The 23254-nt window shown below is 46.4% G+C and overlaps 2 protein-coding genes across 2 annotated transcripts in view; one reads left to right on the top strand and one right to left on the bottom strand.

The window, feature by feature from the left end:
* The window catches only part of HK1 (hexokinase 1), a 34730-nt gene extending 29386 nt beyond the window's left edge, over positions 1-5344 (top strand). The window contains exons 16-18 of the mRNA XM_009709836.1: positions 1709-1864; positions 2560-2793; positions 3522-5344. Of these exons, the coding sequence (XP_009708138.1) occupies positions 1709-1864; positions 2560-2793; positions 3522-3666 (535 nt within the window). The 3' untranslated portion in view covers positions 3667-5344. The remainder of the gene's footprint in view (positions 1-1708; positions 1865-2559; positions 2794-3521) is intronic.
* A 3879-nt stretch (positions 5345-9223) lies between these two features.
* TACR2 (tachykinin receptor 2) lies at positions 9224-19107 on the bottom strand. The gene is made up of 5 exons (XM_009709838.1): positions 18704-19107; positions 14951-15145; positions 11575-11731; positions 10753-10949; positions 9224-9416 (listed from the first exon to the last, which is right to left on the bottom strand). Exons 1-5 carry the CDS (start codon positions 19105-19107, stop codon positions 9224-9226), a joined length of 1146 nt encoding a protein of 381 aa, XP_009708140.1.
* Positions 19108-23254: the final 4147 nt, after the last annotated feature.

Raw genomic sequence — 23254 nt, 5'->3', positions numbered from 1 at the left:
GCTTTGAGCTGCTCACTGTAAAGCAGACAGCAGCTTTCTAGCAGTTGCAGCCAGCCCTTATTTCAGGCAATTTTCTGGATGAAATATGTCATGTTAGAGGACTTGCCTTTCTTGGCCCTAGAAGCTGGTCAGCTTCTAAGGGTCCAGCTCTCGTTTGAGCAAATGCTTCCCTGTCCCCTTCCAGAAAGGGATGACAAGGAGGTGTACCCAGCACAGATAAAACTGGGACGAGACTGCTGCATGCCCAGACTACAATTTTTCATAATTTCTCTGCAGCAATGCTTTGATACGAGGAGGTTTTTAAAAAAATTTGTGACTAGAGTAAACCTGCCGAAAACGAGGGGGATGCAGACAAATTGGCAGGTCCCTTGGGAAGTTCTTTAGAAGTTAGGGCTCAAACAGACCCAGAGAGGCAGACGCTGAGCAAGCCTGATGCGGCAGCAGAGTTGGCATGGAGTAAGTAGCCAAAGGCAGTAGAGAAGATTGCCAGGGGGAATAATTTATTCCAGAGAGAGTTAGGCACTTGAGAGGGAGGACACTTGCTGGGTACAAGCCTGAGAGAGCTCATAGTATTAAATGGACTGCATGGCCTGCTTCCAGCGGGATGGTGTGCTGGGATCCGCTCAATCCAGGGCAAAACCCTGCTTTACAGCCTGAGGAGGTCAAATAAAGGACGCATCACTGAATGCACTTTTCAAGAAATGGAAAAGTGTTCAGTTCTCATGGGTAAGGGCACAGCTCATGGACCCTGAAATGCTCCATTCAAACCAGAATGATGCTGGAGGGGAAGGAGTGCAAAGCAGACTCCTGCCCTCCTCAGCACAGGGCTGCCCTGTTCTGGTGCCGAGCATCACTCGTGGACGGCTCCTTGTTGTGTGCCAGGAAGAGGTCTGCAGTTGGAAGATATTCCCTCTCTCTAGCCTGGGAGCAGGCCTGCAAGTGGGAAACTTGGGTCCTGTGTGGAAAATGGGGAGCAAGAGGGGTTCAAGACTGCTTGATTCCTCCCTGTGGTTTTTGGACTACTGGTTCCCTACTGGAAACCAGGTGCTGGAATTAACTGAAAAGCATAAACCAACCCTGGACCCCCAGCTTGCTAGTTTACAGGACAGTGATCCTGCGAACATGCCGCCAGACATACATTTTCACATCTTTTATCTTTCACAGGGTTTGCAGCACAAGACTCCCTTAAAAACACTGCACTCACAGTGACTGTACCTTGTGGTTTTCCTGTAATTTTGCTGCACGGAGCCACTGAGCTTTTTCTGTTGAAGGTCTCAGCCGTGCTTCAAGAGGGCTCCCAAATGTTGTGCACTGGAGACAAATTTTCCCCGGAATCCACTCAGGGCTGTCACTGGGGAATGTACAGCAAATTTGGCTTTCATCTGGGCACTGTTCTGCTTTCTGGCCAGAGGTTCTCATTTCTTCCATCTGGGAGAAATACCAGCTGTCATTAACAACAGCCTGGCTGGGGGAACGTGGTAGTGAGGAATAGATGAAGTGTTTGTAGATGAGCTCACAAGACTTCCCACTGAGTCTTCACGCTTTTTCTTGCCCAGTTTTTCTAGTAAATGGCCATTTTCTGTAAATTGGGTTGCGTATTTCATGGCCCCAATATGTGTGGGCAGGACACCTGGCTGATAACACAGCTGCGATGCTGCCTTTGCAGATATGAGCAGCGTCCCTTCAAGCTGTTCCACTTTCATTGCAGGTATGAGAAAATGATCAGTGGGATGTACCTGGGAGAAATAGTCCGCAATATTTTGATTGACTTCACCAAACGGGGGTTCCTGTTCAGAGGCCAGATTTCAGAGACGCTGAAGACCAGACATATCTTTGAAACCAAGTTCCTCTCTCAGATTGAGAGGTAAGAGCACTGCATGGGAGGCTGTTTAGGGTGAAAGAGTATGGTAAATGCTCATCTAGGGACACTGCTGGAGGGGAGGGACACCTGGAGAGCATTGCTTGGTTCTCCAGGGATAATTTTTGGTTTCAGTAAGAGCCTGCGCATGTGCGGAAGGACTCTTTACAATATCATTGGAATTTCTAGTAATGCTTACTGCTAAATCATGGGAAGGGCTGTCAAGGATTCCTCTGCTGTATCATTTTGTTGACATGCTTGGAAATTAAGCCATTTTCCTGTGCCTCTTGTGTGTGTCTAGCTATAATTGTTGAACTGAATGAATACTAGCTGAATGAGCTTTACTGGATATTTTTGTGTCTTTATTGTTTGGACTCTGTGTTTTAAAGTAATCTCAAAGACTGTTGAGTCTTTATGGGGGGGAAAACCCCAAGTTGATCATTAAAAATATTTTCCTGAAATGCCCTTTAGTAAAAAAAGAGAAGGGGAGGGAAAGCAGAGCTGGACTCGGAGCCTGCGCCCCTCTCCTGCAAGGTGCTGGGGTGAATGAATTTGCATTCCCCAAGGTCTCTTGCCCTGGCAGGAAAGGCTGCTGCCTACTGTGGTTGCATGGCTGCAGCCATCAATGCCAGCGGGGTTTGTGGCAGGTGCTTGACTGAGGGAAACTTTTAATTTCACACTGTGCTCTTCTGCTTCTGCAGTGACAGGTTAGCCTTGCTGCAAGTGCGAGCCATCCTCCAGCAGCTGGGGCTCAACAGCACCTGTGATGACAGTATCATTGTCAAGACCGTGTGCGGAGCGGTGTCGAGGCGAGCAGCTCAGTTGTGCGGTGCTGGAATGGCTGCAGTTGTAGATAAAATTAGGGAGAACAGAGGATTAGAGCACCTGGAGATAACGGTTGGTGTGGATGGGACTCTGTACAAACTACATCCACAGTGAGTATTCACCTTCTCCGCATTTGTTTGCCTGTGATCTGTAGCGCGTTGCTTGTACACGCTTTCTCTTGATGCACCAAACTGGTGTCTCTTACTTGCTAGGATAAGAGCCAGGGGAAAAAAAGGTTTTAATCAGGGTGGTCAGGGCTTTCTAAAGGGCAACGAGAGAATCAAGAAGGACTTGTGAAGGATTCTTGGGGCGGTGACAAACTGAAGGGGATGCAGCTTGCCAAACGAGTTGGAAGCCGCACAGCAAGGGAGGCATCTCTTGGGTATGCAAAGGCAATGACAGAGTGGTGCTGAAATGCCTGGTGCCTCTTTGGAGGATGTTTCTGTTCAGTGTGCAGAGATGGGCTGCTGCAAAGCAATGGCAGGTGAGGGCGGGAGTCTAAAAGAGATGACAGCAGGAGGAGGAGAGGACTAGTGCCCATCTCTGGTGTGCATGGAGGGAGATGGGTGGGAAGGAGACGACTGTACGTGGTCTCTCCTCTCCCCTTTGCTGTGGCACCAGCAATCCGGGTTAACCCCACGCAGAAGAGGCAGGGGTGGGATGCAAGTGCTTTTTTCCTTTAACTCCCACTGCTCCCAGTCTTCAAATCCACCCTAGTTTCCAGCATTTTAGTTCTTTCCCTGGTGAAAAGGGGAGAACCGCAAAGGCCCGTGGCAGTGCTACGCTCTGCAGGTGCTGTGGGACCTCCCTCACCCACTGCCGTTTTTTCCTTTCACAGCTTTTCAAGGATCATGCACCAAACAGTCAAAGACCTGGCACCCAACTGCGACGTGACCTTCCTGCTGTCAGAGGACGGCAGTGGGAAAGGGGCAGCGCTCATCACAGCAGTGGGATGCAGGCTTCGTGATGCCGAGCAGAACTGAACTCCACAATCCTGGCCCCGATTCTGTCTTGTGAGCACTTTCTCATAAAGCAGCGACTGCATAGTCAGAACTGGTAAAAACCCAGAACTCACTGCTTTATCGGGGAAAAAAAAAAAACAAACAACTAATGACATAAAAATAGGATACAAGATAGAATGTGTGCTGTTAATAATATCTCCTGTTTCTGGACCCCAATCTGCATGTTTCTTATTCACCTTGTTGGTACCTTCCCCATCTGTAGGTCATGGAAAAATCAGTCTATAATTTCTGCAGCTGTCAATCGGTTGTTGTCTGAGACGAAATTGCCCCCAAGTGATGTGCGTTGAGAGCTACCATTGCATCGTACCAAATGTGTTCTTAGCAGCATCCCTGTTAAGCGCGCCGCCAGCACGCTGACCACCAGACATGGGTGTTGATGCTTTTAGTGAAGGGGAAGCAACAGTTCCCTCCTGCATATCTACCTGCTGTTGTTTCGTCTAAAGCGATTGTGAAAACATTATGGTGTGTCAGCACTGTGCACGCACGTAACTCTATAGTGGGACTTGACAATGCGACTTACTTGCTTCCTCGATGCCTGTTTTGTCATGGTAAAAGTAAACGCCCTTGTCCCACAGATCTGGTTCCACTGGTATTTCCCACTGCTTCTGTGAATAGTGTTGTGTTACTGGGCGAAATCTGTCACGTTTCAGCAAGAAATCCCTAAAGAATAAAACAAAGTGGTTGGTGATTGGGGTAATCCAAATCTCCAGACCTGGGAAATTGGTAGATCTACGGTCCCTGCACGGGCTGTGCTGTATTCTTCTGTTTAAGAGTTCTTATAAATAATCTTTTCTATCTCTTCTTGTTAGTCTAGATCAGGGCACTGCAGCTGCCCTTCTACTGAATCTGCAGCTAGAGAGTGTCACTCGGATGTGTATACTTCTGTCTCTTGCCTTAAATGGGTATTTGCTTCCACACAAAGCTTTAATATTTAATACTGTTAAGCAGCCACACAAAACACAAACACTCAGCTAGAGTTAGTGATCAGAAAGGAATATGAGGGTTTGATTGTGATCTTGCCTTTGAGGACCCAGGTGCGTAAACTAAACAAACCACAAAGCCAAAATCGGACCCAACTTATTCCAAGGACTAAAGCAACAACAAAGATCGTACACACTTGGTATATCCTGTCGTCTGTCGAGTCGATGCCATTATTATATTTGCATACCAGTTGCATTATTTAAATTGAGAAGCAGTTAGGAAGGCAAATGTTGGATAACATTTGCAAGTCACGCCACTTTCTGCAAAGAGGGAGACCACACAGTAGTCCTTAATTCCCGCTCTTCTACCAAAAACGAATTTGAGATGTCTGCATGGTTTTCCCTGCTGCCTTTTCCTGCAGAGAGTAGATGGAAATTTGCAGGCTACTCCTCTTTGTCCTCGTTCCACTCCCCTAAGATTTGGATTGCCCTACCTATCGATAACATTTCAATATGCATTATGGTGCACTGTGAGTGAATGTTGTAAAGTAACATGTGAGTCACAGTCATTGCAGCTTTAAGTGTGTGTCTACCTGAAAAATTGCATGCCTAACTGGTTTTGCAAAGGTAGAGAGTCTTTTTACTTTGCACACTAGTAGCTCCGATACTAGTGTTACGTGATACTTGTGAAAATATTAAACTTTTTTGATGTGCGTTAACTGGTGTTTAGTGGTTCTTTCTGGAAGAGGTGCTGTTGGCTGGTGGCTTAGTGCTTTGGGAAGAGCTATTGTGTAGGGAGAGCTGCAACCTAATCCCAGTGGTGCCTGCGTTTTGTGTGTGTGTTTTTATTCCCGGGCATTCGGGGTCAGATTCAAACAGGGTGGATTTCACCCAGGTCCCCATGCCTTGTGTTTCCTAATGTAGTTCAGCAGAGGCACACAGCTGACAATGTCCAAATATGAGGGGGCATGTAGCTTGTCCGGGTGCATCTCATGTCCTGTCTTATGCAGGGGGATCTGCAGTGCAGGAAAACCTCAGCCCACCGCACCAAAGCCAATGTGATTATATTAGGCTTTGCCAGAGACACAGTGATGGGTATGTTAGAGTCACTGTGTCCCCACAGAAGTCTGACGCGTGTCAGAGTCCGTAAGCTCCCTGTGTGTGCATAGGGTTAACGTTTGCAGAATCACAGTGTCAGGTGCTCATACACTGCTGGATTGCACATCCTGTGTTGGAGTTGTCTATGAAAGCTCCTTTTGCATACGATAAAGTTGTGCTTCTCCAATAACCCATTTCACGTTACAGCTTGAATAGTCTCTGACAGCCTTGATGTGCAGCTATGACCCCAAATAGGAGACAGAAGAAGGTGAGAAACTTTTTGGGCACAGGGGACGCGTTGCATTTTAATTGCTTGAAGTGGCACCGTCGGCAGTGCTGTAGGGGTGGTGTGAGCCGTGCCTGGGGACCTGGATTTGGAGCTCTTCAGCATCTGAGGGCTAGGCTCAGTGCAGGATAGAGGATGAATGAGAAGTGGAAGTTAAACTTGGTCTCAGGGTGACTGTGAATTTTGGAGATGCTGGCATAGGTCGTTTTGTTTATTGGACCCAGCTCATAACAAATAGGGAGTGAGTTTGTGTTTCTAACAGCGCAACTTTTCCTACTGTGGACCATAGATGATGTACTCGATAAGACACGGCAGTTCTTTTCCAAAGGGAGACCTGGTGGAATTTCCATTTCCAGATTACTTCTTACCCCTAGGAAACAGTTCCAAGTGAATCACAAGCTATAACTGTCCGAAGAAATGTCTCCAATGTTATCCAAGCAATGACTGAGATGTCTTACTTAAAGCTTTTTAGGCTTGGTGAATAAAATCATAGTCCTCTTAATTGTTAAGCTGTAATTACTGCAATATGAACACAGAAATCTTATATTTCCTGGGGAAAAGACCATTTGCATACCACTGTTGTAATGTCATCCGCTCCTTACTCCTCTGGGGGTTCTCTCAGAAGCCTTTTTGAATGGGTTTTAAAACAAGCAGACTTTGTTTTGTTTTGTTTTCTTAAGAAAATAGCAGAAGGCAAAATAAAGTGTTTCTGAACTTCTGAACCCCGTTCTGTGCTTTTTGTTCGTTCCTTTGCCTTAAAAATGAGATTCTTCAAATATTTTTCTTCACTGACTGCAGGGACTCCGTTACTGCTTAGAGCACAAGTAACAGTGCAGAGGAGGGACTTATTGCTGACCCGGAGGCGTTTTACTGCTCTGTGGTATTTAATCGAGTCTATATTTGTATGAAGAATTGTATGTATTTACTATGGAGCATGGTGTTCCTGTTAACCTCGTATATCCCAGGAAATAACGTAGTCTGCCTTGGCGTGCCTTTTCTTCCAGCATCTAACGAGGGCTCAGAGCACCTCTGCTTTCTTGCCTATTGCTGTTTCTAGCAGAGCAGCTCCTCAGGATCTGCAGCATGAGTCCTTCAGGGCACGGGGAGTTTCGCTTGCAACCTGAAGAAATCATCCTCTGCTTTCTGCACCCGAACAAGAGAGAGAGATGCCTTGAGCTGTCAGAAAATGTTGGTGCCTGTCAGGGCACTGCACCGGGGAGACGCTGCCAGCACGTGTGTGATGCTTAGGCATCTGAAATAGGCTCTGGCTGGCTGTTAAGGTGTGATGGAAGATGCGGGGGAAGATGGGATGCTCAAGATAGGGCCTGTTTGGTCTAAAAAGATCCGCATTAGAAAGCTGCAGGATTTAAATGGTTTAAAGGCCTTACAATCACATCGACTGGGCATGGGAGAGGTATGGCTTATGTATATGAAACGGTGAACTCTGTGTAGGTGTCCTTCCGTTCCTCAGAGCAAGAGTCTTTGCAACCTCTAGTCCATCCCAGAGATGTGTGCCTTGCCGAGCATCCCTCCCAAATTGTTTTGAATCCCTTCAGAAGAAAAACTTGGTGGTGGCTGTCTGTAAATGCCTCTGACTGCTCTCCCTCTGCCCTGCGTGCACCCCAGCGGAGCAGTCTCGGGAAGAGCAGACTGGCCAGTGAAGAGGGCTGGACAGATAATATCTAGACTAGAAACTACCTGCTGGAATGATTTAAAGTAATGAACGTTTTAAGAAGAGCATACAGCTCTGTGCTGTGTTGTCCCATTAGTGAGACAAGTTTGCTGGGCCTCTGTGTGACATAATTGTTTTCCACAGCAGCCAGGGAGGTGAAGAAGATTAAGCAGAGAAGGAAGATATATCTGCTGGTTCCTGTGTTGAAACAGACTTGGGAAAATCATATCCCTGGGTGCTCTTTCAGTTCAAGCCACAAATCTTTCCTCTGAATTCACTGCAGAATTTAAGCCTGGCAACGCTTTGTAGTTTTGCTTTCACAGAGCAAAGGGGAATATTTCAAACAACTGGATCTTGTTGACATCATAGGAGCTTTTTGTACGCTAAGGTATGGCTCTGATATTATATACAAACCTGTCATGAAAGGTGAAGGTGATTGTGAGGTGCTACCTATCACACCAATATTAAATACTGTATTACTTTTTATATAAATGTTTATATTTCAGCTTCTCCTGTTTTGCATGCCTGCACGTAATGCCTCGGGCTTTGAAGATGACATATTTCAGCCTTTATTTTCATATCTGAGAAGAGAAGAACAGTGATGATAAATATGGGGTAAGTCTGGAAAGGGAAGATGAAGGGTCTATCTGGGAAAAAAAGACAGCGATGGGTCAGACTGCAGTTAGGACTAAGAGGAGGTAAAGGAGGTGGATTCAGATTGGATCCATGAGCCCTGACCAAGGCAGGGAGCATCCCACACCTGGCTAGTGATTTTTCAGAGCGCCTTGCTCTCCAAGTTAGGCACCACAATTAACTATGTGAAGTTAGAGGGATCACTTGGGCACAGTTTAATAGGAAAATGACATCGTATTTTTGTACAAGGTTATAGAAATACATGCAATGACGACATCTTAAGGAACTGTTTCTCGCTTTTAACCGATGAGAGATGGTGCTGGTGAAACTGCAGGCATGAAAATCCCAGAATTCAGAAAATTGTCGAGGCAGGCTTTTCAGTCTGGATGTGGTAGTTATTTGCCTTTGTCGTAAACAAGCTCTGCTCCACAGTCTTGTCTGCCTTGGGGCTGCTGAGCCATGGGACTCAGCTGCCCACACAGCCCCAAGGGTCCATCCAAACTGGGCCAGATGTGCCCCAGCCTTTCTGCTCCATCACCTCTTTTGCAGACTTAAGTGTCTTGGTGGAACAGAAAGCAGGAGATCGCTATCTGGAAGAGAATAATCAATATTCTACTGATTGGCACTGCCTCAGGTCTGCTTCACTGCTTTTTAGACCTCATGGGCAAAATCTCTCTCTTCTGTATTGCAGTTGGTGTAAGGGAGGGCTGAACTTGCATCCATAACTGGGTGATATTTGGACCTACATGGATATAAGTATTACCGGCAGACTGCTTTCAATGCTGATGGCATCTGAAAAAAGTCCCGTAGGAAACAGCTGCTCCAGAAAGACAGACCTGCCTCAGGCTTCTACAAATCTGCTGCCTTGAAATGGTGTATTAGGATAGAGCCAGAACCGGGAGGAAAAAATCAAAGTGTTAGCTGGGTGAGGGTAAATGATGTCTTTTCTTTCTCATTCAGTTGAGTTTCTGTGTTGAAACTTGTTCTTGACTTCCTGTGGGTTGTCTGGTAAAGAGATGGGGACATAAGTTTAAGTTTGTCTTTCTCAGTTGCTTTTACGCATGGAAACCATCGGAAGGCTAATTTGAAGCCAGAACGAAACCTGTAAATGTAAGAAAATAAATAAAATGGTGAGACGATCTTTTTAGTTGCACAGAGAAAGAACAAATGCATGACTTAGTTCTACCTCTGAATGACCACGGAAATAAAAAGTTTCTATTGAAATCAAAGGAGTGAGTTGAAGAGTTAAATGTATAAAATCATGGAGGGAAGAGCAATAGGAGTTTATGATCAGATTTCCTTCTATTTTAAGTAAATATATAAGATCAGCGAAATGGCAGTGTGTTTGATGTGCTCAGTAGATGATGCTGACCATGCTGATAACAGCATTTGTGAGAAGCAGAGCAACTGAGGAAAATAAGTGTGTTTACCAACTGGAAGCTTTTTAAAAATCCATGAATAATTCAGCAAGGAAGCTGTCTGCTTTCTGAGAGAGGAGGAGGATGTGCTCGGGTGTTTCACGTTAAATGCAGATTGGCTGAATGGGCTGCAAAACTGTCGCCTTCTGCGAGCTTACGGGCAGGATGCTGTTTGGAACGCTCTCGAGGACTGAGCCTCCTAGCATCACTCTGGAGTGAGGTGTTTTGCTGGTGGAGTCCCAGTGAGACGGTGCTGGAGGAGGTGTGTGCCGATAACCATTTATTACCCTTAAAGCTCACTGCGCACGCAGCTAGGCTGAAGAGAGACGTGGGTTAGGGAGAGGTCTGGCAGTGGGATGTGCAGGCAGGATTTGGCATGGAGATCCACGGGCCAGCCAGAGCAGCAACCCACGCTCAGTGTCCTGACGCACCAGCGTCCCGAGAGCAGCCCGTTCTCAGCGCAGAGCAACAGAGACATCTCTTGGCACGACGGGGTTGTGCTCTCCCACCCGCTCACTCGTGGCAGCGTGCCCGGACGGGACTCTCGGCAGGTCACCCGTGGGCTGCTGCTACTCCCCACGGGGGTGAGCCCAGTGCCTGCATGGGGGGATCAGGGCAGCGTGGGGGGGGGGTGGTGTGAGGATGTGGTGATGGTGGCCCAGGAGGAGCAGGTGGCTGAGCCAACCCAGCATTAGATTAGGTCAGCAGATGCATTGCAGGGATTACAGATTCCTCCCTCCTTCCTTGGAAATAAGGTAGTCTGTGTGTGGGAATGGGTGCGGATGTGGCTGCGCTGATCATACGCCTGCTGCCTGTGCTTTATTTGGAGGCAGGAAATCCTAAGGGTTGGGTTAAAATCTCACTCGCAGAGTGTGGCTCATTTCACATTAGCAGAGCATAAATGAAGTTGTCTATTTGGCCTATGGACTGCAGCTGAAAAATCACGGTTGTTCTCACCTCCAGAGATTTATGCTTTTTCAGATTGAGGTTTTTGTTTTCTCTGTGCAAGCTACTACTCACCTTTGGTTAAGACAGCAGTATATGATGGGGTTGTACATCGTCGAACTCATGGCAAGGAGAAAGATTGCGAGATAAACCTGCTGAATGTACTTCTGCTGGTAGATGTCTTCCTTGAAGCTCCCCAGGATGAAGTATATGTGATAGGGCAGCCAGCAAACGGCAAAAATGATCACCACTACCACCATGGTCTTCACAAACTAGGAAAACAAAACCAGTGTGTTATTCCTGGGCCTCTGGGTGATCGTCTGAGCTTGCTGGGGGAATGGGAAATGCTGCTCTTGTTCTGGGTCTGTTTTGCCTTCCTGCCGCGTTGTGTATGGTATGTAGACCTGGGCTGCTATGGCAAAGAAACCAGCCCTGATGATGGAAACTGGGAACAGGGAGAGAGTTAGAGCAAATGTTTCCCAGTGCACCGAGTGGACTTTCTGCAGAGGAGCTGCTTGCAGCTACGTCGGAGCGATGTAGGAGGGAAATGCGGTAACTGCTGTTACACTGAAACCTCTCCGCCCTGTCCAGAGTTTTTCCCTGATTTATCCTGCGACGTGCGGATTCACTGGATACCGGGCTTTACTCTCTCAGGACTGCTGGGAACTGGCCGCCTGCCTACCGACGTGAGCCTTTCTTGGAGGCTGGCTGCTACATGTAGATCACCATTTTTTTTCATACTTGCTGGGTGATGCCATTTACCCCTGCCACAAATATTTTGTCAAGCTTTCATGCCCAATCCCACAAGATTTTGTATCAAATGCAAGCTCCCTTTTGGAATTGGAGCCAGCAGGGCTGGTGCACTAAGGGTAATTATTTTTAAGTTTCACTTCTGACCTTTTTTTTGGCATTGACTTGGTGTTCATAGCGGACTCTGTTAAGGTGGTTGCCTGGAACCGCACTGCTCCACAGAGTAATTCCTATAATGCTGTATGCAACAAACATCACCATTAAAGGCAGTAAATAAATCAACACGATCACTGCAATGTGATACCTGAAAAAGAAGAACAAGCATGTTTTCATAGTCAGTAAGTCTCTTGAAGGGCTCTTTAAAAAATTGTCTTTTGGACATGGATGTCTGGTTCCCGTTAACTTCAACCCCAAAGCATAAAGAAGCAGAAATTTTGCCTACAAGCATCGTTACAGGGACTTCTGTAAACAGCAAAAGCTCATCTCTCTTGTGTTGTGATGATTAGTCCTTGGACTGGATTCACTGCTCTTTCAAGACAGAGTAATATCATTTATCTTTGGTCAGAGGGTTACAGTCCATGGCCACCTGCGCTGAACTTTGCCATCCCACTGCAGTCAGGAGAGAGAGATGTCTGAGACTTGTGGCTGTAAAAATACGAACCTTTAAATCACAGATACAGAAAAGGAATATTCTGCAAACTACAGGGTAACTCGAAGAACGCAATAGTGCCAACAGCTTAATTCAGCAACAGTGAAAAAACTTGGATCAGGGACTGCGAAAAGTAGCTGGCTGCTAACGGCGTACACAAAGTCAGGAGGGAAGACGCCGCAGACAGCGAGGAAGGAATGTTGCCTCCTTATAGCATGTGGAAAGTGAGTGGTGGTCATTGCTGTATTTGTGTTGCTGGCTGGTTTTATTTGTGTGTGCACGCACAATTATATATCACCAACAGGCTACTCGGTTACTGCTTCAGCCGAAAGCGCTGGCATCTCCATCGGCTGTATTTTAGCCCAGCCCTTCCTAGCTTTCCATGTTACCCTGCAAGCTTCTGCTGGTTCCCTCATGCTGAGGTTTGATTATTTTAAGCAACCACCATTTATGGGAAGGGAACAACCTGCTCACTTGGTTACAGCAGCTGTCAAATTAACATAAACAGTGTAAAAACTAGGATTAGGCAAGAGGGCTCTGGCACACGCTGCTGGCGATGACCACAAAAGGCTGGGTGCAAATGGTCTTTCTCCGTACGACAACGCTCTGGAGTTACTCGCTGCATTAGCGAGCGGGGTCAACTGCTTTGCAGAGCGCTGTCGAAACGGGTGTTGGGGCACTCAATGGAGTTCGCTCCCCGAGGTGGCTGCAAATATCAGAGCTGTGGTGGCTGCGTATAGAAAAATATTGTATTTTTGTTTTCCACCTTTCCCTGTTGTCCTTGGAGCGGTACCGCTTTTGAAGGTCTAATACCATGCATGGAGTGCAGCAAAGCCCTTTTAGAGCTCCCATCCTGGGAGGAGGAGGAGAGGACGGGAGCCTAAGCCTGAGCATGTGGGAAAAAGAAACTTTTAGCCCTGTAGTTTTGCTGCTTTGCTGCAAAGTTAACCTGTCACCAGAAAAAAACTCCTCTGTGGTTAAAGTTCTTTATTTCGATTAAACTTCTACAAATTCAGTCCCTTCATATCCAACATTTCTCAGGCACTGGCAGTCATGGTAGTGCACTATTTGTTTGTTTGTTTTTAACTTGTTTCTATCATAATTATACACATTTTTGCTGCAGTAAAGGATTTTTCTTTGTTCTGAAGTCTACAAATCTTGAAGGTTGGTTTTACTCAACTACAAAAGATTTGGAGGACCCACGGCCAACAGAGGAACCCGGTTCTCCATTTCTTTGTGTGGTTTTTTTTTTTTTTTCTTTGGGTTTCTTAATATTTCTTTTTCTCGGTGTTTAGACTAGCACATGAATGGCTGCACGTGGCTTTTTCTCCATAGTCTGTATTGCAGGCATCTGTCCCAACAGATCCATCACTCAAGATGATATCTGGGGAGCGGTGCTTCCAACTTCATTTGTAGGAGAGCTACTGAAACCTGCAAATCTGAGGCTGTTCGGGGAGAGGGAGCTGGTGAATGAAGTGATGTATTGCGTTTGGGAGCTGCTGCTCTTCAGCTGGGGAGCCCAGAAAGGATCTGCCCCATTATTTGCCGCATTCAGAACCAGCCTTTCCAGCCCGCAGAGATTTTTGTCGGCATGCTGGGAAACTCTTGTTTCAATCCTTCCCAAACCGTGGATGCAGGAGAAATAAACCTCAAGCTTTTCATCTGAATGAAATAGTTATCAGTGACTTACACGTGAGTGATTACCTACTATTCCTCCTTCTCAGTTGACAGGAGCCTGGCACACTGTGTTCCCCAGCATGTGCCATGGGGTACCAACCAAGGAGCCCTGGGAGGAAAATCACCCAACATGATGTGAACCTGATTTTACTCTTTGCTCTTCTGTGATTCTCGAGACTGGGGACAACCGACCGCCAGTGGCCGAATATGCTGCAGCTTGGCCAAACTTACATGAAGCTCTTGGAACTTGGCACATATTAGTGTGAAAACCAGTTAGTTTGGTAATAACATCCAGCTTTCTGCCAGAGAGGAAGACTGAGAAGGGAAAAATGTCACTGGTGTGTGGAGCTGGGCAAAAGCGTTCACAGTGAAGGATGGACACGGGGAGTTTAGCACTTGGTTTTGGTTTGAAAAATTGTTTCCATTTTGTTAATTGATTTGTTCCTTTTCTGCAGTTCTTCCATTACTACTTTGTATAAATATGTTTTGCTTGATAAATTTCTCAAACTGCTCTGGGTATCACATGCTTTGAATAATGATTGATCGCAGTAGATCCCCTAAATGCGGAGCATGGCTTGTTTCATCTGTCTGAACAATCTTGCTTTAAAGCAGGAGGAAACTGTTGTTGAGTGTTAGGAGCTTTTCGGAGCACAGATGTGTGCCCAGGTAAGTCAGTCTATAAAACCTTAGGATGTCTGAAATGTGCTCCTCTTCTTTTTTTTTTTTCTTTTTTTTTCCTATCTCCCCCTACCTCGCCAAAGAGCAGCATAATTTTTTAGCTAATTATGTGGCTTCTCAGCATTAAAGATACCCAGTTTCTTCCTGCCTGACGGGGGCGGGGGGGGAATAAAAAATCTTTGGAACCAGAATTTATTGCTTGTTTAGAGATGTTTCGCGCTGGTTTCTCTTAAATCCACTGAGCCCTGTATCTAGGGTTTCTAGGACTTATAACCAGTTTTCAAAGCAGAGGAGGATGGTGTATCACCGTTCTTTACCCTGAGCCATGATCACCTGGCAGCTTTTTCCACAGCTGGCTTAAACTGAGCTTAGATGGGCTGCCCCAAACCCCTATTCCCTTGCTGCGTGGGTCCCCCTGCCCTCTCTCCCAGTACTGCCCGTTGTAGCCAACAGTTTGGAGATGAAATGAATTTCCTAGTTAACTTTTGCACAAATTGGGAGTTTTCTCATTTCTCTTACGTGAGCTGGTGCTTGGATCCGACGTCATCAGGCCAGACGACGATGCATTTCGTCGTTCCGTTGTCTGTCATGATCTCGGCGTAGAAGCATTGCGGGAAGGCAAGCGCAAATGCCACCAGCCAGATTATCCCTATGATGACTTTGGTGCTTCCCGCAGACAGCCTGGGCTTGAAGGGATGAATTATTGCCACGTACCTGCAAGAAAAATAGATAATGCTTTTACAGTTGCATTGGTAAACTATACAACAAGTATAGCAAGTGTAAAAACTCACCAGGATGGTATAGTGAGCTTTATTTATAGAGACATTTTGATAGGTTCCAGGCCACAAATAATTAGAAGGAGCTAAATCCTTTCTGATGAGAATGACTGCAAGTCTTAGGGCAGAATATATTAAACCCATGTGGATGGATGCTTCTGGTGTGAGGAGGAAGCAGTCATCTATGCCTTCTGCACATGGTCTTTGCAAGTACTTCCCTTACTTGTCATTTTTCTTTTTTTTTCCTCTCTTTTAAAATTAATTTTTCGAATGCTTTATATATTTGGTCTGAAATTTCATGCTGTGAACTGTTTGTGTTAGTTTGGAGTTACGCAGTCTTTAATACTATGCCCTTTTCTCCTTTCTCTACCAAAAAGCTCTCCAAACACTCTGTTTCCCCCTAATTATGTCAATCTCCTCTGACGCACCCGGTATTATCACAACAGCAGACTGGGATCTCGAGTATCCTTTACCCTGAATTTTTTCCCCACTGATTTTTAACTGTGGAAAACTCTTGTGCCAGCCACCTCTGCCTGTAAAAGCTCGAGCACTTGTGCTTCCCGTGGAAGGGAAAGGCTGACCCTTTCGTCCCACACCTGCTCAGAGCCCTCATCTGACTATTAGATTACTTGCGAGCCCGGGGAGCTCTCCGGTTTTAAGTTCCCCTGTGTAGAAATGCACGGTATCGTAACGAGTACATAATCAATTATGCATTTTCTTGTCATGCTTTCCCGTACTCTTTGTCATGGTTGTTACAAAGGCAAAACAGAGTGGAAAATGCCGATTGCCTCCTAGTTTTCATAGCAAAAATCTGACTAGCTCTGTGCTGTCTCTTGGCCAGGCTGTCGGGAGGGAGCTGTGCCCGGCTGCTGCTGCCGAACAGAGAGCGGCTGCACGGACGGACGGACGGCACAGTAAGTAAGCCAAGAGATGCACGGCAGCTATAAAATTTTCATGTCACTTTGCTTTTCTTTAGCTCCTCATAGGCAGTATTATACAATGCTCAAATCTGGTCAGGGAGGAATCAAGTGGCGAATATTCTCCAGAATATTTGCCCACAGAAGTGCCCAAATCGACGATCTGTGGCTCTCGGTGAATGGCAAGTCCCGGGTATAAATGATGCCGCTCGCCGTGCCGCCAGAGCAGCCCGTGTCGCAGATACCAAAGGTATTACAGGGCTGCTGGGTGGAGGCTTTCCCGCTCAGCCAGGGGTGCACCCCCGAGGCGAGCAGTGCTTTTAGGCAAGCTCCTGCAAGTTGGGAGATTTACCAAATCTGCTGAGATCTCCTGGCTGCTTTTGCCGTGTGGCAGGGCTGGCTGCCTTTTCCCCGTTGCTGCTCATATTCCCTGTGCCCTCTCTCCGTGCCTCGCTCCCTGTGACGTCCCGGGATGCTGGGTCCATGATCCCGGTACCCTTCCTCCAGTCCTTGTCCCATGCAGATGAAACGAGCTGAATTTTGGATACTCTTGTACACTTTCCGAAGAGGGCCTAGGAGACTTTGCTAACTGGTGTGTGCAACTTGAGCTGATGTACTACGTGTCTGCCTGGAGCACTGCGGAGAGCGTGCTGTGGAAACAGCTGCCCCGGTACACAGGGCAGCCTGAAACAGGGAGACAGGGTGGTCCTAAACCCAAGGGTAAGCAATATCGCCAGGGCCTTTTCCACGGCAGACAAAGATGACTTATAGAGCTGTCACTTCTTAGCCTTCTTCCTTGCAATACACCACTTCAAAAGACATTGTTTTATCGAAGTTAAACAATGGAGCCCAAATGGACGCAAGCTCTCATAACAATAAATGGAAGCCGCGAGTTTCCAGGAGACAGTGTCAGGATCTATTTTAAGGCTACGCGAAGAATAGCTAAATATGGTTTGCAGCAAGATGCCAAGTTTTCTTTCTGCTCCGTGCCATGTGACTAAAAGATTTTGGCTGTATAGGTACTTTCACCAAAAGTCACCAAGGAACGAGAATAGGGAGACACGGAGACACGAGGACAGGCTGAAAGGGATTTTTTTTTTTTTTTTTTTGAAAAGAATATTTTTTGTCAGACCACATGTATTAAATATCAGTTAACAACACCCCTTAACTTAAAGCCAGGAACAGCAAAAGAGTATTCGAGTCTAAAACTGAGCTGCCATTGCTTCTAAATAGGGATTTGCTTTCATCTGGACAACTGTAAGCTAATAAACATGACTCATCTCTGTGCTTATTAGCGATCCTTCCAGGGACCACAGGGGACACTGCCCTGTACCGTGCCGTATCCCCAGCTCCGGCGCGGGCTTCGGCAGGCATTATGTGCACATGGGGCAAAACCTTCTTTCTCTGCTAGTTTATTTGGTCTGATTTGTCTATCGATTGCTTCCTGAGGCTGGGTGTGTGCCAGTGTGAACCGAGCTGCGAGCAGGGGTGGGAGTTACGAAAGCAACCCTGATGACTCAGGGAGCAAGGCTTTTTGGATGGCTCCAGAGGGATGCTGGCTCTGCTCCCGAGGGAGCTGGAAGGGCCCTTTGTGGTTACGTGTGCTTGATAAGGAATGGAGGAAACCTTGAAGGAAACTGCAAAGTCAACAGGAGGGCTTGATAAAGGAGCGTCAGGTATTTCTGGGTGCTGAGTCCAGCTGCCCCAGGGAAGATCTTCACCGTGGGATCGCGGCAGGGACGTAGGATGGAAACGATACAGATGTTCCCAGCGCCGGGCAGAGAGTGGAAGTAACGGAGGGAGGACGGGAAGGACAGAGGGAAGGAGGGCAGAGAGCCTAGAAGGGAGCTTAACCTCTGCTTCTCTCACATGCCATTGCCTTTAAGAGAGGAAATTCCCATGGACTTTTGGCCACTTTCTAGTAAAAAGAAAAACAGCGTCACGCTACTTAACAACGAACTATAAACACATTCAGGCTCCACAAATTTAAGCTTGAGTAAAAGAGACTTGGCAGATGGAAGAGAATACTATGAAAATACCAAATACCTCAGAAGTCAAACAAAGTCACTCTAATTGCTTTCCTCCCTCTCAGAATAAGTCATTCTTGTGAACTACTGGAGCAGACTCTGCCATTTCTGATCCAATTCCCATTATTTCTGGTGGTTTGCTGGATTCACAAGCAGGATTGTGGATGCTGATACTTTCAGCATCCTGTGGCATATTGATATTGCTCCAGCTCTGTCCAAATGATGGGCCCTTCTCATGGTTTTAAAAAAAAATTAGTTTGCAGGATGACTGGGAAACAATTTATGATCAATAACATGGGAACGATAAAATACCAGCCACTTCCACTCATTACAGATTTGGGTGTGATTCAGACCGGGAATAAAACAGAAGAGCCTTCCTTTCATGCGATTACTAGCATCTGACCCCATAGTCTATTTGCCTGGCACTCCTCCTACTTCACTGATAAGGCACCTGGCATGGTAGGTGGGCGCCAATTGCACAAAGTATTGCGATAATTCTTTATAACTTACAGTGGATTTTTTCGGACCTTATCTTCTCCATTCGCCTCTTACCTCTCTGCGGCCACGGCTGTCATGGAGTAAATGCTCACAAACATTGCGGTGATGGGGAACCAGTTCTGAAACCTGCAGAATTCCTCGCCAAAATACCAGACGTTGTGACTGGCGTAAATAAAATTGAAGATGGTATTGAAAGTGGACATCAGCAAATCCGAAAGAGCCAAATTAATGATAAAGTAATTGGTAGCAGTCCTCATTCTCCTGTGCGCGAGAATAATCCAGATGATGGTGACGTTGCCAACGATGGATGCGATAACAATGAAGGAATAGGTGATAGCCCACAAGGCAATTTGCCATCCCGGCTGGGTAAACTGGGTTACCGCCGTCCAATTGCCGCTGTCCTCGAGGGAGTCAGCCTGTGAAATGTTGCTAGCATTTAAAATGGAAAATGTGCTCATGGTTTTTTTTTTTTTCTTTGGTTAAGCATAAAGTAAAATCTTCTGGCATCTGCTCATTTTCTTCCAGTAGATGCTGGTGTTATGAATCCCCATGCATACGACTAAATGCCATTAAAAAGACGTCGGGATGAGATGTCTCATGTCCTCTCGTCCTGTTTTCCAAGTGGTGCAATGCAGTTCCAGGAGGAGAGGAGCGATACCGAGGCCCTCCTCCTTGCCTGGCATTTTAACCTACGCTCAAAGAGCAAAAACTGAAGAACTCTCCCCCTTGAGTTTCTTTTTCTGCTAAAAAGGAAAGAAAAAAAAAAAAAGAAAGGGGGAGGAAGGTGTTTTCCAGGTCAGTGACAGGCGATGTCTTCCTTTAGATTATTTTTAGGGCCAAGAAAATATAAATGGAAATATCAAGCCAGAAAACACTTAAATCCAAGTGGAAATCCTTCTTTTTCAGGGCAGCGGTTTTCCAAGGCACCGGGTATCTGAATCTTCTGCCGCGGGACTGAGGACATTTGGTTTTCTTTGCCTGTGTAACTGTTAAGTGTAAGGCAAGAGCCGTACTGAGATAAATTCTCTACAGGGTTGGGGACTTTGAAAGGAGGTGGAGTCTCTTGCAGGCAAAATCTAAACAACCAATTTGACATCAAATGAAACATGGCGAAGTGGTACTTGAAACTTTTTTTTTTTTTCCCCCCTCCTCTCCGTTTTGAAATCACCTCTGCAATGGGCATGCTGCTATATCAGGATTTTACAGGCTTAAATGCAAGGGTAGCTACTTTGCCAGGTTTACCAGCCCTGCAATCCTTGCGTTTCCAGGACCCTCCCCGGCTTCCTGCAAACTCTCATAGCAAGAAAGAAACAAAACATTTTCAGTGCAATTTTAGCAAGGTGATCTTGCTCTCTGCAACTACTTGGAGGCTTATCTGCATTTTCAATACATTTTACTTAATGATGACTGCCTTACGTAATACAACTTGACTAGCCATATTTAGTAGATTTGGTACAAGTTAATCTATTTAAATTACGTCCTGTTGGTGCTTGAAGGGTTGTTGGTGAATAATGCCAGGAGAGAGGCATTTGTGAAGGCCAGACCCGAGCTTGGACTTCTAATAAGGCTTCAGTGGGAAGCTGACACCCAGGGTCTCATCTGGAGCTCCAGAAATCCTTCTCCAGCTGCTCTTTAGCATAGAAACATCCAGAGGATCCTCAGCTCCCATCCTCCACCCTCCGTGATGCTGAGGGACTGAACAAGGGGCATTCCCCCTTCGGATCGCTGCATCCCCTTTCCCAACGCATGCTGTAGGAACTTATTGACCTCACGCACGTAAGAATGAGTATCCGGTCCTCGTAGGAAAGGGGAACCCCTGACTCCCGTCTCTGCTCAGAGCACAGTGCTCTTGCTCGCTGTCAGCTTTACGGTAAAGGACATAAACAGAAGCAACACGTCGAGGATGAGATTTCAAAGGGTACTTGGCACTGGCTCGTGCCTGCTCTGCTGGAAGCTGAAAGTGTTTCAGGTATTAAAACCTGGTTTTGGGATTCGGAAAGTAACATAACGGGGAAAAAAACTCCCCCTGTGCGTACAGCACTGGGACGGCAGTAGTTTTCCAGCTCCTGTAGTTGCTGGAGCTGCAGGTGTGGCAAGCTCCCCTGTAACAGGCTGGTATTTATCAGTTCAGGATCCTTTCCACCAGCTCAGCCTTCCCTGCTTCATTGATTCTGGAGGCATCTTCGGTTAACCCATCGCCTGACCACCGCGACTCTTTAAAGCAGGTCTTCTCTGGTACGGTATTTACCCAAGTGTTGGTTTTTAGAAATTAGTATCTGTTGTACTATATGTAATATCTCCTCTTCACGATGGACTTCCCTACCCAGAAACTGCAAAAATACACTTGCACGTATCTTCTCATGTCCATTGCAAAGCTGTTCCAGGCTCTTCTTGAAAGTCTTCCGCTGACACCTCATTAGAGAGCTTACGAACGATCCCCTTGCTGTGTACACCCCAGGAGGGCTGCTCATGATTTGCAATACAAGTTCAACAGCTAATAGTGTTATTTGGATTTTTTTTCTTCATCTCTCTCAAATCTCTTCAAATTCCAAGGAGAATCTGAGCAAAAACCTCCATATGTTTAGCTGAGAGTGCAGCTGAAGTGCTGTATCAGTCTTTGCTACAGAAAGCAGAGCAGAAGCAAGCGCTTAGGAAAAGGACTGTACTTTTTGATGTTTCAATGGTGAAACCATAAGACCTCTCGGCTGACTTTGAAGATGGTCAGGGTGCCCACATTTCCTAGGAACCTTCTTCCAAACCATCTGTCCCAGCCCCTGATCTGTTACTCGGGTGATAATCGGAGAGCAGCCACCCTTTGGTCAACACTTCATCATACCAGTCAGCAGGGATTTGCTTTCGTTTATACACACCTTTTATTCATTTGCTGGTTGTGCATTGATGAGGTTATCGTCCTGGAGCCTGGCCAATGATTTGGTGTGTGCTATCGGCCTTTTGACTTGCAAACTGGAGCAGTTTTTTACAAAGGCAGGCTCCAAATTCCTCAGGAAGATTGCCCTTGCCTAGGACTGCGGGCAAAACCCACCTCTCCAATGATTTTTGGAGTTGTGTCAGGGAAAGGGACTATCTGAAGGCAGGGGTTTTGGGTTTGGCTGGTTTCACTGTTGTTTTTATTATGGGCAGATTGTTCAAGGCCAAACATTACCGTGCTGAGTCACCGATCCCAGATCTGGGCAAAGGGTGAGAGATGCAAACAAAAGATGTGGGTCTGGAAGGTCAGGAAGGGTGAATAAGGTGCATTTTGTGTTTTGGAAAAATAACACAAGGTAATACAGGCAGTAGAGGCTTTAATTGCATTGCACGTTGAACTCTGTTTTGGGAGGAAGGACCTTTGTCCAGGGAACAGCTCTGAGAGCGGGACGGGAGGACCATGAGCATCCACCTTGCGTGGGGCAACGTGCAGCCAGACTGCAGCTTTACCGGCCAGGCTTGGGCTGGAAGAAAGCAGCAAAAATGCTGCTGGGAGCTGTGAAAAGCTTAGGGTCTTTCTGATGCTGCTTGGTGCAGGGCTAGCTGCGGGTTCACTTTCCTTTTCTGCAGATCTCTTAAAACCCTGGGTCAAACGCTCTGTACACCGTGGCTTTTGAAGACTGTCCGTGGGATCTACCGTGCCTTGTACAGACTTGCAACAACCTCCATAGCCCTGGAGGTGAGGGAGGAAACGTGGAAGTCACTGACCCTTAACATGAACAAAACCACCGCTAGTTGAGCCGTTGGAAGGTCTCGGGAGCAGGTGCTGCAATGCACGCTCTGCCTCGATGCTGGCAGAGATGCCAAAGTCTCGGTTGGAAAACTGCAGCTCTGTGCTGCGTCGGGCTGAAATGGAGAGAGCACAACCAAGAAGGACCCTCAGCAGCGCAGGCAATCCATAATGTCTTTCTTTAAACCACTGTTTGCTGCTAAACTATACTAATTATGTTCAAAAGTCTTGCCATTTCATTGTCTAGACAAAGTCTGGGATTCAGACAAAGAAAAGGATTCTTCAGTTCTTTTCGTACGGTTTCATAACAGGAACCTGTTTTGAGGTATTGGCTCAGTACAGAGTGAGAACAACAGGAAAATGGATGCTCCTTTTAATCACCTTCCCCATCCAGCCGATCGTGCCCTGAAATTTTATTTGCAGAAATGACAGCACAAACGACAAGGTAAGGCATTAGGAAAGTCAGATCGAAACTATTTAGTTAAATACATAAACGAGTAAAATGCGTAAGTGACAGGAACGTGTTTGGATGTGAACAATGCCCACGAGACATGAAGAACGCGTGGTAGACTCTAATTCCCAGCGCTTACGTGATATGCGATGCGATTTCCAGCCTGCACGCCATTGCTAAGTGTCAGGGATATTTGCAAATTTGTCTGAAAATTGAAGTTGTTGGTATTTTAGAAGACGAATGCTCTAGGACACTGTGTTATGTATTATTGTCAGAAACCTAAGAGGCGATGAGCTGTTCTGTCGCTGGCAGGGACCTGGGCTGGATTATGTGTTTCCCAGAAGCAGAGTTTAGCGCTGCATGCAAAAGCAATGGCACTTTTTATAACAGAATTATCCAGGGATATTTTTTAGGCTTTACGTAAGAGGTTTTGGGT

This window comes from Cariama cristata, unplaced genomic scaffold (assembly GCF_000690535.1).
Source record: "Cariama cristata isolate BGI_N322 unplaced genomic scaffold, ASM69053v1 scaffold12261, whole genome shotgun sequence".
In the NCBI taxonomy this organism is placed as follows: Eukaryota; Metazoa; Chordata; class Aves; order Cariamiformes; family Cariamidae; genus Cariama; species Cariama cristata.
The sequence above is the reverse complement of the archived record's forward strand: the minus strand, read 5'-3'. Positions and strand labels throughout refer to the sequence as shown.

Bases quoted from the DNA above. Each gene is read 5' to 3' on its own strand.
- TACR2 (XM_009709838.1), bottom strand. From the start codon at position 19,107: ATGAGCACATTTTCCATTTTAAATGCTAGCAACATTTCACAGGCTGAC. The intron at 11,732-14,950 runs GTAAGAGAAATG...CTTCTTTTTCAG, and splicing joins GGATCCAAGCACCAGCTCAC to GTATCACATTGCAGTGATCG. The intron at 10,950-11,574 runs GTCAGAAGTGAA...TTGTTTTCCTAG, and splicing joins AAGTCAATGCCAAAAAAAAG to TTTGTGAAGACCATGGTGGT.